General features: G+C 38.0%; 1 protein-coding gene and 1 long non-coding RNA gene across 4 annotated transcripts in view; one reads left to right on the top strand and one right to left on the bottom strand.

Annotated features, from left to right (window-relative positions):
• Nucleotides 1-364: 364 nt before the first annotated feature.
• On the top strand, nucleotides 365-13,517 carry LOC144587740 (uncharacterized). The gene is made up of 2 exons (XR_013542875.1): nucleotides 365-467; nucleotides 13,383-13,517. It is a non-coding gene; the product is annotated as an uncharacterized LOC144587740 (long non-coding RNA).
• CRYZL1 (crystallin zeta like 1) overlaps nucleotides 732-13,576 on the bottom strand; it is a 30,234-nt gene continuing 17,389 nt past the window's right edge. The window contains exons 9-14 of one of the 3 annotated variants that reach the window (XM_020796202.3): nucleotides 10,819-10,839; nucleotides 9,936-10,034; nucleotides 7,561-7,679; nucleotides 6,422-6,527; nucleotides 5,276-5,321; nucleotides 732-1,736 (exon numbers count right to left, since the gene is read on the bottom strand). In XM_020796202.3, the coding sequence (XP_020651861.3) occupies nucleotides 1,637-1,736; nucleotides 5,276-5,321; nucleotides 6,422-6,527; nucleotides 7,561-7,679; nucleotides 9,936-10,034; nucleotides 10,819-10,839 (491 nt within the window). In that variant the 3' untranslated portion in view covers nucleotides 732-1,636. The remainder of the gene's footprint in view (nucleotides 1,737-5,275; nucleotides 5,322-6,421; nucleotides 6,528-7,560; nucleotides 7,680-9,935; nucleotides 10,035-10,818; nucleotides 10,840-13,576) is intronic. The other 2 variants (XM_020796204.3, XM_072994105.2) reach the window with 2 other exon arrangements.

Here is a 13,576-nt window from a genome sequence, read left to right as displayed (position 1 = left end):
CTGTATGCAGGCTACACACTGCAAGCTGGGTACTGAATTTACTGCTTTGGAAGACTGAGTGAACCTTTAGCCCGCTACCTGGGATCAAACTCAGGTCATGAGCAGAGTCTTTCCTGCAATTTAACCACTGCACCATGAGGCTCCTAGTGCAAGTGCTACAAGCACAAAGAGTTTTGTGCCAGAAACATAAATGGTTGTAAAGAAAGCCAAACATTCTTCCTTCAAACAGTGTAAGTAACTGCAAGTATTTCTTCAGTTTCAATTCTGTTGTGAATATTCATTTTCTCTGGCAATTAATAGGAGCCTTCTGTTCCTGAGATAACAGTATACTGCTGTAGCCTATTTTGCAATAATATTTTTTCTAGGTAGGAAGTGCAAGTTACAATCTGATCCTACTGTTTCCTTGTGTATCTTCTGTGCCATCAAGTCGGAACCAACTTACAGTGACTCTAAAAGGGCTTTTCAAGGTAACTGAATGTTTTTACCAGTTCCACTTTCCTAGTCAGTTTCCATGGCTGACCGGAGAATCGAACCTTGTTCTCCAGAGTCCTATTTTATCACTCTGTCCACCACCACACTGCGACTCATTAGAATAAATTTAATAGTACTTAAGTTACTTACAGTATAATTGCAGCCTACAGTGAAATAACTTGCCCCAAATAAAGAACAAGTGGGATGTAGTAAAATTCAGTGGTAGCTGTCAAGGATTGAAGATCATTCAGATCACAAGATTTTTCTTTATCTGTTTTGATTTTTTATTAATATTGCTGGACAGTGTTAATGGCCACAATGAAGAACAGAATGACTCCAGAAAGATCAAACACACACTGGAAATCAAGTTAGATTAATAAAGCACTTATGGCATCCCTTTTCAACATTAAGATTTTCTCCTGATGTCCTTTTCCAATTTTGATAGGATTTGTCTTTCATTTTATATAACCAGGGTGGACAACCTCCAGGGGTCAGAGTGTCACCTGGGACCACCCCAGGACACTAGCTAGCTGCACCCCTGAAAACATTTTTTCTTTTTAAAGGGCTTTTTTAAAAAGTAACTGAAAGATCCCCCTCACACCCTCTAGTGTCCAAAGTACATCTTAAAATAAAAAATAATATTTTTAAGGGATGGGAGACCCTAAGACTTATTTGAAACACAGCAAACCTTCTGCAGTGTGCAAGGGGACTCTTCTGGGAGAGGAGCAAGCTTTTCTAGAAACTTCTAAACATTTTGGGGAGTGTTGGTGGTCACTAAGTGTTTGCAAGCAGGGCACTGGCTGTTCTTTTCCCACCTCATTATTTAGTACTCAGAAATTCAAAGTAAACAAAAAAAAACATATACACAAATAGAGACAAGACAAAGGCAAGTGTTGTCTCTTCTAGCCACAAGAATTACTTTAAAAGAGATTTAAAAGAATTGGAATATAGTGGGATATTCTCTCAGTCCCTAACAGAAATCTTGCTTTAAAAATGATGAGAGGAAAATTAAAGCTTTTCCCAGAAACTGCTGTTTCTTTCCCCAAAGATCTAAACATTCTTTAACTGTGGATTACAAGATGAGCTGGGATTTATTGAACAATGTTTTATAAATAAGGAATTAAGACAATGTTTACAAACGTATATTTGGAATGATGTTAAAGCTTCAGAGCTGGACAACTTGCTTTTTTCTTGCTTGATTCTTCTGAACCATTTCCATAGAAACTTTAGCTTCATATAATGGGACTGGCTCATCCAAAAGAGGCCTAAAAGAGAATAATGTCTGAGAAGTGTCTCAAATGTATGCTCAAATGAAAAAAATAAACAATGTAGGACAATTGCCACAGACTTTACTTTTTAGTAAAATAAACACTTCTGCTTAAATAAACTGGAATTCGTACAGGGTGCCTAGGATTCCTAGAACAAGAGGGCAGAGGAAACAGCAAATAAGTCAACATTTAATGTATTACAGCAATTCAAGATGGCATTTAAATGTAGTTTTAAAGATAACCATTTCAAAATGCCTTGGAAAACTGTTCAGTCTCTGCACCTCTGTACGTTGAACCCATGCTACATGTTCACAACTATTATTTAAATATGAACTGCTGGAGAAATTACCCTTAGAAGCTTATTCACACCAGAATACCAGTTCAGGCTTCTTTGTTTCTGGCCTAGTTCACAGTTACGATTTGAATAGGTACCTGGAATATGGACAAGTGGCTGCTTTTAACATAATGCACCTGCAGCAGAACTTTATTTATTTATTTTATTTATATCCCGTCTATCTGGTCGTGTGAGGACTGTGATGAGATGGGTTTTTGAGTTAAAGCCTTGTAAGGAATATGGGTTTTGTAATTAAGAAATGAGCCAGAGAGGTTCCATCTTGTTTCTTTGTATAAAGGATCTTTGCTATGCTGACAAGTTGTTTTCTAGGTGAGCAGAGAGAATGTTATTCTGATAGCTTGAGAAAAGGACTCGGTGTGATTAGATGGGAATTGTTGTGACTCTTTGCGAAACCACAGTAAACCCAAATAACATCTGGTGTGTATGGGAAAGAAGTCATGTGGTGCAACAGGACTGTTTACCTAGTAACGAACTCTGATTGGATGACATCGTGGGAAGGTGCGATAAGCCCTTGCCAGTTACTCTTGAAAAAGGAACTTTTTGCCTATGGACATTGTCTTTCAAGACCGATCCTTCAGTCATTCAAGACCGACTCTTCATTCATTCGTGACACATGGGACTAACCTTTACTATACTGGATTACCCTTGGACTTATGGGCTTTTTCCTAAGGACTATGCATAGACTGTTACCTATAGAATATCCTTTATGGACTTCTTTTCTTGAAATACTTCATAAGGACTATACTCTTGGACTTTTCTAAGGACAATGGGACTTTTACTGAATTTTTCTTTTTAGTACAGGATTCTTGTTCTACAGGATCACTGAGGACTATAGCCTTTTCATAACCTACTTGGATTATTTTGTTTTTACTAATGAATTACTGGACTGGAACTGTTTTTATTCTTTTTAATGGCTTTTTGTGTTCTTGTAAGGTTTTTGGACATTTGCATATTTTTCATGTTTTCTTTGCCTCACTACATCTTTGTAAATAACCAGCACAATGCTAGTTTATTTGCTTTGGTTTAATTTGGCTTTGATACCTAGTAACATGCTTATTCTTTAATAAATTAAAGATTATAAAACTCAATTGGTTTTCTGAACAGTACACTTGTCATAGGGTCATCATGAGAGTATTGCCTCGGCCTAGCATACTTTAGGAGTCCTGTCAGTGGTGCAAGTTAAGTCTAAGGACTACAAAGCCCATTTGACCTTTTCATAGTAATATCTGAGAGTACAAGGGTGTTTTTATGTGGGCAGACTTGTAAGAGGGAGTGTTGTAGCATGGCTAGCTGAGTTTGGACTCACTGAGCCCATTTTAGCGTGTGCAAACTCCTGATTGCTCTCTGTCCAGGCTTACACGTGTGTTTTCGAACCCGTGTTTGCTGACAAGGACCACTCTAGGCGGCTTTGATTCAAAGTGTGTACATATAGAGTAACAAAAGGATTATCCCTCAGCAAATTAGATGGAAGAGAATGAAATTTTCTTCCTGGTGGTTGTTCTGGGTTTTTCGGGCTCTTTGGGCGTGTTCTGAACGTTGTTCTTCCTGATGTTTCGGCAGTCTCTGTGGCCGGCATCTTCAGAGGACAGCAGCCTGTGCTCTGGTGTAGTTGGCTTGGGAGTGCAGTAATTATGGCTGAGATAGGCTTTTGTTTTTTTCCTGTAGGTGGGTGATTAGTGTGTATTGTTGTGGGTGTATTATTGTGCTAAGGGGAAGAGATTATCTGTTCCTGTGGTTGATGGGTGTCATTAGCTGGTCTTTTGTGTGTAGTGATCCCCTGTCCTTGTGGGTGGATAGAGTTCGTTCACCTTTTGCATGTAGTATGTTTGATAGCTGGGAGCCAAGTTTTGTTGAGCTTCATACTTTCCTCTTTTTTGTTGAAACTGTGCTTGTGCTTGTGGATTTCAATGGCTTCCCTGTGCAGTCTGATGTAATGATTGCTGGTGTTGTCCAGTATTTCAGTATTTTGAAATAGAATTTCATGTCCAGTTTGTTTCAGGGCATGTTCAGCTTCTGCAGATTTTTCTGGTTGTTTTAGTCTGCAGTGTCTCTCATGTACTTTGATTCTGGTGTGGATGCTTTGTTTTGTGGTTCCAATATATACCTGGCCACAACTGCAAGCTATTCGGTATACTCCTGCGGTGGTGAGGGGGTCCCTTCTGTCCTTTGCTGACTGTAACATTAGTTGTATTTTTGTGGTGGGCTTGAATCATTACGTCAGACTGCACAGGGAAGCCACTGAAATCCTCAAGCACAAGCACAGTTTTAACAAAAAAGAGGAAAGTATGAAGCTCAACAAAACTTGGCTCCCAGCTATCAAACATACTACATGCAAAAAGTGAACGAACTCTACCCACCCACAAGGACAGGGGATCACTGCACACAAAAGACTAGCTAATGACACCCATCCACCACAGGAACAGATAATCTCTTCCCCTTAGCACAACAATACACCCACAACAATACACACTAATCACCCACCTACAGGAAAAAGACAAAAGCCTATCTCACAGCCATAAATACTGCACTCCCAAGCCAACTACACCAGAGCACAGGTTGCTGTCCTCTGAAGATGCTGGCCACAGAGACTGGCGAAACGTCAGGAAGAACAACCTTCAGAACATGGCCAAAGAGCCCGAAAAACCCAGAACAACCATTCACCTTCGCGAATATATGTCTTCCTGGCCATTTCCTAACCTGACTTAAGCATTTTGCTTCAACATTTGGAATGAACAGCTATGACTGCAGGAACTTTGAATGGTCAAGTTTCTCAATGACATTTTAAGAAATGCTTTATTTTTTTTTTCAAAACACTTGGCCTCATTCATAGTGACCCTGGGGTATATTCTACCAGCACCAGTAGGCCTCTGCCACTGCCAGCAAATTCCAGCTAAACATACTGAAGAGCTTTTAAAACCTCCTCTAGTTTCAAAAAATAGTTTTCGCATTGTACGCTTTTCATGAAAACCAAGTTGAAAGTATAGTGGACTAAGACAAGTTTCACAGCTCATTGCATTATAGCTAGTGGGAATTCCCTGAAAGATAAGGCTACTAAGGCTGTAATCTTATATTCACTTACCTAAAAGTAAGCCTTACCTGAGTTCAGTGTAGCCTGAACAGAGGTACTGTATATTGGTTTGTAGTAAGTGTATGCTAAAGTGCTGTGGAATATTAGGCTTACCTGAAAACAGCACTTGATAATTTCTCCATTATATCTTCTAAAATGCGTATAAGAACGAACTATTAAGGAAAAAAACAATGTGTAGAAGATGGCTCAGCTGCAAACTCATCAAACCAAGTCCTACTGAAATTAGAGAAACTTGTTCCTGAGTTAACAAGACTAGGACTGAGTGCAGGTCTTTAGTTTGCTACAGATAGTTTTTTTCTGGGTACAAATTCACAACAGTGTTTTAGCACGTTACCATCATTTCTGAAGCATCCAACATTTACAAGGACTGCAGACAGCAGCATCTGCCAGCAGGCTTCTAATCTAAGACTGTCAATGTATTTGCCTATCCTTAAGCTACTATGTACTTTCCTAGTAAGGAAAAAGTTGCCATTCACTCAGTTAAAAATGACTGTTGAAATGTGGTAACTGAATTAAAAATTATTACTGTCCCAGACTGATTTCCTGAACTGCATAAAATGATTCAGCAGAATTTGGTGTCTGCAATGCAATATAAAATACAGGGTGGAGTCCTTCAAACCACAATTTCATGCTAGACTGGAATGTAGTTTACAAGAAATTAAATGATCCCACAGAAAATGAAAAAAAAATAGCATACATTTTGTTCTCATGATCTTTGGGTCACTTATTGATCAACTTGTAACTCTGATTATTTTAATTGTTTACAATTGTGGTTTTGTTATATTTGGGTGCTTTTAATATCTGTCTGAAGTAGAAAATAAAGGATTAAAATATATATGCTTCAGTAGGCAGCCTTCCATATAAAGTACTTTTGGACTGCAACTCACATCAGCCCTGGAAAGCATAAACCAGTTGTGAGGATTGCTGGGATTGCCATTGCAACATTTGCAGGACCACAATTTGCCTACCTCTGATACATATGTACATCCATACATATACCCACATACATACAGTGTTGCTCAAAATACCCTGAAAAACTGCCACTGTCCAGCATACAGTGTTGTACCACCTGCTACCATGACAGGGCCTTGCCAAGAGGAAAGAAGCAACAGAAATAATTTTGAAAAAAACAGTATTCTCTGTGTTCTCTGTTTTAATAATTGTATGTAAACCATTTGGTATGGTTGGTCTAAAAACAGTGTATAAATATCTCAAATAATATCAAAACATAAAGGATATATAGATACTTCCCTTGTTGAATATTTGACAAATTCCACACTTCATCATTCAGAAAAGAGACTGTAGCACCTTTGAGGAAAAGGCAACGACTATCTGGAGGATCCAACTTTAAAAAAAGGTTAAAATTAGTCATACATTATAGAAAAAGGAAATGAAATGAATGAAGTACATTTCTGGTCAGTTGACACTGTTTTGGTTTTTTTTTTTTTCTTTTTTTCTTTTTAACATATATAATCTTGGAAAGTTCAGAACAAGTCATTCTGAGCCAGAGACAATTATATCATTCAGCACTACAGCAACTGAAATTACACTAGTAAATTTCAGACCTAGCATAAGAACAAGGATGGCACTAAATGTGTATTAGACATTAGCCCAGGGGTGGGCAATTAATTTCTATAGGGGGGGCACATGAAAAATCTGAACTGTGTTCGGGGCCCAACCAACTTTACTTGAAAATAAAATGAAACAGTGATGTTATGATTGTTTTTATTTTAAGCTTGTTAATCTTCACAAATAGTAAAGAGGTTTTTTTGCGGTATGTTAAAGATAAGCAACTGATCAACTTTAGACAAAAAGCTATAAATGGTTTTGATGTCCGGCGGGTCAGGTAGGAGCAGCTTGCGGACCATATGTGGCCCTCAGACCGCACTTTGCCCAGGTCTGCACTAGCCTGATTTAGAATTGTGGCTCATGTAACTGAAATGATTTGCTGGTATAGTGAGAGTGCCTTAACTCTTTACATAAATTGTCCCAGCCAAGGTATCTGCATGCCCATCTGCAGGGAGGGAGCCTTCCAGGTGATCTGGAACCCTGATTCTACAAGGTTCCTGATTAGTTAGAATCCTCAGTGTTTACACCTGTACTCTTAAAGGTTTACTTTTTGTAAACAGTTACGCTGTATGCATATGCATCAGAGGGTGGGGTTAGTCTGCTCATGCTATATTGGTTCATGCATTGTTCCAACATGTATGCAATTCTTCTGAAGCATGATCCTATATATCTTGTGTGTTCAATTGAGCTTATTTATAGGTTTATGCAAGATTCCTCCTTTAAGAGAAATTTGATTTGTACAGTTTTATTTCCATAAATCATCAATTTCTCTATACTAATATACAGTGATTTCAGATATTTCTTCTTACCTGGAGATTTTCTTCCATTGTAATCCAGTGGCCTCCAACACTGAGCAGCATAATTATGTCATGCTTGTGTGGCAGCGATTCTTCCACTGCTTCTTTGTTTTCTTTATTGTATAACCGCACTAAAAAAAGAGCAAGTTAAGTCAAGTTCTTAAAAAAACAGAAGTTACATTTGGTTTGCCTGTATCTTTCGGACTCTTAGTAATATGCTTAATATAGTCAGGATTTATTTATTTTTTCTTTGTAAAGGACTAGAGAACCCGTGGCCTTCAAATGCTATTGTACTCTAACTGAACTCCCTTTGTGTTTCATCACTGGCTAGGGTGCCTACAGCTGATGGGAACTGGACTTCAACAATATCTGGGCAGCCACAAATTCCGCATCCCTCCTCTTTGTAAATACACCATATTCTATAGTATTGACTTTCATTTTTATTCTGTAACACTGGCAAACAGAATTATTCAGCAAAGTTTTTTTTAATTATTTGGTTTAGCTGATCTCCCAATGTGCACTATTTATACTGGGTGACAGCATCTGGCAAAGTTGGGTGTTTGCCCAGGGAGTAACATGATTCTTAATTCACCTTTATCACTACTTCCCTAATGCCCAGGAGACAAGCAAGGAATGTCAGCTAAGACAACAGAAATGTTCTGATCAGCACACACTCTTGGCTTGGTGGCAAGAAACACAATAAACTAGGTGTAACATTTTACTGTAGCCAAGCACTAATCCAGTGCATTCCAGTGTGATCTCTAACCCATTCTCTTTCCTGCTCTGCTGGGGTTCCAAAGGTCAGCAACAAAAATGATTAAGGTCAGTAAAAATAAACAAGTGGCACCCTTGCTAGAAGAAATCCAAGCCCTTTGTCCATGGACTCCTGCAGTTTCTTCCCAGGCCATAAGCCAGAAACATCTGGAGCTGATTATGGCACCACTGGTTACAGCATAAGCTATTAAACAAGGTTTTAAAACTCTTAAAAGAGAACATAGACTGATGAATTGCAACATCCATGGCTCACTTTGCCATGACACTCATTTGGCCAGTCACTGTTTCTCAGTTTGATCTAGCCTTGATGTGGGGAAGAGAAGAGCTATACATGATACCCTGGGGTCACTGCAGGATATACAGTAAATATAACTAACAGTAAATCATTTAATGCCTGCATAATATATCAGTCTCATCTTATAATTCTAAAATGCTCCCTCATACATATTTTGACAATAATACCTACAAAATTCAGTTCTGCTAACTTCCAAATTAGACTGGTTTCAGAAGGTAGAAACCTTCTGTGATCTGAATGAAAAGTTAAGCTATTATAAATTCATTCATACTCCAACCATCACAGAAGTCAGTTAAGCCTCTTCCCCTAACTAGTGCCTCGCGTAAGTAGTCTCACATATTAAAAATATTTCACACGTAGTCACATGTAATAGATAATAAAGGAACAGAATATTATGTCAATGACAACATTTCTGTAAGTCTTTTCTAGGCAATAAAGAACAGTCCTACAGAAATGTTTCCTACATTTGCGTTTCCACAGGCATTTATACGTAATGAATATGTTGAACAGGATAAGTTGTCTTCTAATCCATATGTCATTGGCTGAAATCCATTACAGTAGTGCCTCGCTTAACGATGTTAATTCGTTCCAGCGAAATCGCTGTAGAGCGAAAACATCGTAAAGCAAAAAATAAAAAACCCATTGAAACGCATTAAAACCTGGTTAATGCATTCCAATGGGCTAAAAACTCACTGTCCAGTGAAGATCCTCCATACGGCGGCCATTTACGGTGCTTGTCTAGCGAGGAATCCATCCTAGAAAACAGCGGGGGGCCATTTTCTTCAGCTGGCGGCCATTTGGGAACCCGACGATCAGCTGTTCGCTGATCGTCGTAATGTGAAAAATCAGTTCCCGAAGCAGGGAACCGATCATTGCACAGCGGATTTTGCCCATAGGAAGCATCATTCTGCGATCGCTTTTGAGATTGCAAAAAGGCATTGTTAAGCGGATCCGTCGTTATACGGGGCAATCATAAAGCGAGGCACGACTGTAGTAAGTCACCACTCGGGTGTATTGAATCAATGGAACTTACACAGGTGTTGATTAACTAAATAATCACTGATAACAGGCCTACTCTAGTTATAATTTACTACTGGGTCTCAGTCAATATCTTGATTTTTATAAGAAATACAATTTGTATTGTTTCAACAGAAAGGGCCTCATGCCCTAACTACAGAAACATTTGTATCACTCTGCATTAAACAAGTTATTTTATACAGCTGGAGTAAACTTCATTATGTAAACATTTTGATCTAATAAAACTATAGAACTTGTTAGTGAATCATTGCACTAACAGAGCTCTAAAGTAGATACAGACCTCCTGCATCAAGTATGATATCCACTCCCAATCCACCCGTCTCTTCCAAACAGCTTTCTGTCAGATGATACTTTCCATTTGATTCATCTATAATATGAGCTAGGTGGGATGGGAAAGGAAAATAAATTATAATAATAATTTTGGCCTCCAAATACATATTTTCTGTTTTTCAAAATCGATCTAGGACACCATAATGTGAAAATAGTTTGTTTTCTTAAACAATATTTAAAATTAATGAGTAAGTGTGCAGAAAAGAGAACAATTACCAAGGACTATGAATTGCCTCTAAACCTTTTCTTCCTGCAAGAAAGGGGTTTTTAAAATCCTCAGAAAGCTTTTAATTTAGTAGAGCAGGGATGGGCTCTTTTAAAACTGTTTTTTATGAAGGAGCTGCAGAATGGCCTGTGGGCACTTTGCCCAACCCTGCAGTAGAAAGAACCTGTTAATGGAAAGGGGAGGGGAAGCATCTAGTGGGAATCTCCCCTTTCTTCTGCAATCCCCAGCTCCACCTTCTACATTGTTCTGAAGGTCCACTGATCCTCCAGATCAAATTCTCCGGATGAACAAGTGGCTGCAGGTTGAAGGGAGAAATCAAAAATCCCCTCCCCACTTTCCACAAACAGAAGCAATATGTGGAGTGATACATACTAAAATATACAACTGAATTCTATTAACATCCATGCGACTGACATAAAAAAATGCAAAGACTTCAGATGTAAAACTAGGATTATATCTGCTTTATTGATTCTAAATTCCAGACTGGTACAGAGTTTTCGGTGCTCTGTTTCAGCTACCCTTTGATATAGTTTGGATTTTCTGCCATGTGGCATTTGAATGTAATTCAAGTTGTGATTAAAAATGGAAGATAGTTTTTTAAACGTACCTACTAGTGTCTGCTTGGCACCTTTTAAAGGAGAAAGATAAAAATGAGAATTATAAGCAATACCTTGTTTTATTTTATTTATTTATTTTATTTATTCTATTTATAACTCGCCTATACTTTGAGGTTTAGGAAAAAATTGTGGATTTAAACATGAAAGATCTGACCCATTGTTCCAAGAATACACCTGGGCCTTTGGGAGAGAACTGTCCTAGGTGTTCAGAGAACTCTTCTTTCTTTATTCCTAACTCCTTATCAGAGTCATGTGCATGTGCACAAAACAGCTTGTTGGTCATTATTTTGAAAGATGTCAGTGGCACATCTTTTTCTCCCTCCTCTCCAGCACATTTTCCTCCTCATGTATGTATGTATGTATGTATGTATGTATGTATGTATGTATGTATGTATGTATGTATGTATGTATGTATGTATGTATGTATGTATGTATGTATGTATGTATGCATGCATGCATGCATGCATGCATGCATGCATGCATGCATGCATGCATGCATGCACACAAAAATCATAGAATAATGGGAGTTGGAAAGGACCTATAAGGTCACTGAGTCCAAGCCTCCTGCTAATTGGACTCAATAGCCTTATAGTCCCCTTCCAACTTCATTATTCTGAAATTAATATAATTAATGAAGTAAGTGCATTTAAGATAACAGATTGAAAGTTATTTTCCTATACCTGTTACAAGTGTTCAAAACAGAGTGTGTCTTTGCAGAGTACATCTTTCCCTTTAACAGTTTAATTAGGGAAAAGTAATATAAAAGGAGGATATCAGAATTCAAAAAGAAACTGGATAATGACTATATTAAAGCTGTCAAATATAATCCTTTAGGACTGGGTAGTTCTACTACAAAACTCCAGTAAAATTCCTGAATTATCATCAGAAGGAAAAACAAATGTTCTTAAGCAAGGCAAAACAGTTCATTTGAGAGCATTCAGTATTGCACACTTCATCATCAGGTTCTTTCATCACTCCCATTAAACCCACAGCACAAATATTTAGCAACATGGGAAGAGGAATGCAGCTCATCTGAGTAGAGTGGAAATCTGAATTTTGTCCATATTTGCAGTAAATTGGAAAGTGACAGAATTGGCGGATGCACCGGCCTATGGAGGAAGAGGAATGGCAGGGGGTGCAAAAGGTTTCTGGAGAGCAAACTAAGGCATGTCTGAAGGACGATTAGACAGGATGAGCCATGGGGAGTTTCAGTGTGATGCTTAGGCCCAGGATTTTAGGAGACTAGGATGTGGATGCCACATGGATTATGATTAATATGTTTTCCCAAATAAGCTTTTAATACAAATATTTGGTGCATCTGGCATTTCCTTTGTGGAGAACTTGGCCTTCAAGGCTTTTTAGTACTTCTATTTTAAAATTTTGAATACAAGTAATTATAAAGAGGTGCATTCAGTGGTGTTATTCCACTAGGACAAGGCTTTTAATATCTGCAGAAATTGTATTTACATCCTTGTAGAGGGGCCCAATTGGATACTTTGCTTCTGCTTTTGCAAGATGCTTCATAATCCCTTCCATACCTCATTATGTCTTCTTTCAGCTGTGTTGCACTGTACAGGTTGTGCTTGCTGTTCTGTTAGTAATTGTATTACTACTAATGGAATAACATCAATGTTTGCCATTTTATTGCTAGTCTGTCCCAGGGTTAATCCACAATATTTTTAAAGTCCACTATACAATGCACTAATTTGGCTGTGTTAAAATAAGAGCTTATTCTTAAACTATTGGGGAGCACTTTAACACTTCTTAATATAAAACATTTCAAGCTGCATTCAGCAACAGCTTGGGAAGTTGTTATTTGGGTCAGTGTGTTCCATGTTTAAACCTTGTGCTTACAAAGCACTAAAAATATCCTCTTCTTGAATATACGAGGCTTAAGTGTGTAATAAATATTTTATAAAAGCCTATTCCAATCTCCAGTCCAACAGTTCATAGTTAATTTACCGTAGAAACATTTTTTTAACATTTTCTAAAAGTGTGGATTGTTTGACTTGGGAAGTTGTGCTAAGTAGCACTTGATGGTTCTGTTTTATTATCCTGATGTTGCATAACATAGATGGTTTTGTTTCTCACACTTTCACAGAATTTCAAGTAACCATGGGAGCTACTGGGGCATTCTGTAGATTTTTTTTAAAGTGTCGGGGAAGAAACTGGCTTAAAGCCTGTTGACTAGCATTAGGGCAGGTTGTAATTTTTGATCTGTTTCTTTCATATTTCTCAGGCCATTTATGAACATCACACCCAATCAGGCTGCATGCATGCCCTTGTGGATCATAGCAGGGATGGTTTGTTTATCATGGAGGAATGGACCAAAAGTTACAACTTGGCTCATGCTAAACAACAGTATTTTGGCCATGGATTCATTAGTGCATGGGTAAACCTTTTTTTTAAAAAGGCATCTGGTGCTCCAAGTCTGACATTGAAACATACATGAAATCTTAGGGAGGCAAGGGAGTATTCTTGAGATTTATCAGTTACACCATAATCCATTTGTGCAAGAAGTTATTTTGTCCACATTCTCTTTCTTCTCTTTTAGCTCAACAGCAGGGAGAGATTGCAGGCTCTTCCACTTTGGAATCCAAGTGCTTCTATGTGTTTCATCTGTCATACACTTCACCAAGATTTATTCAAGGATTTTTCAAAAATGAGAACAGAGCATCAGCTAAGACTCTATAAAACAGACACAGTATTTAAATAGTTGAATGAATGAAAGTTATTTTTTGTCTGATC

This window comes from Pogona vitticeps, chromosome 3 (genome assembly GCF_051106095.1).
Source record: "Pogona vitticeps strain Pit_001003342236 chromosome 3, PviZW2.1, whole genome shotgun sequence".
NCBI lineage: Eukaryota > Metazoa > Chordata > Lepidosauria > Squamata > Agamidae > Pogona > Pogona vitticeps.
Note: the sequence above shows the minus strand (reverse complement) of the source record. Positions and strands in the feature narration are given on the sequence as shown.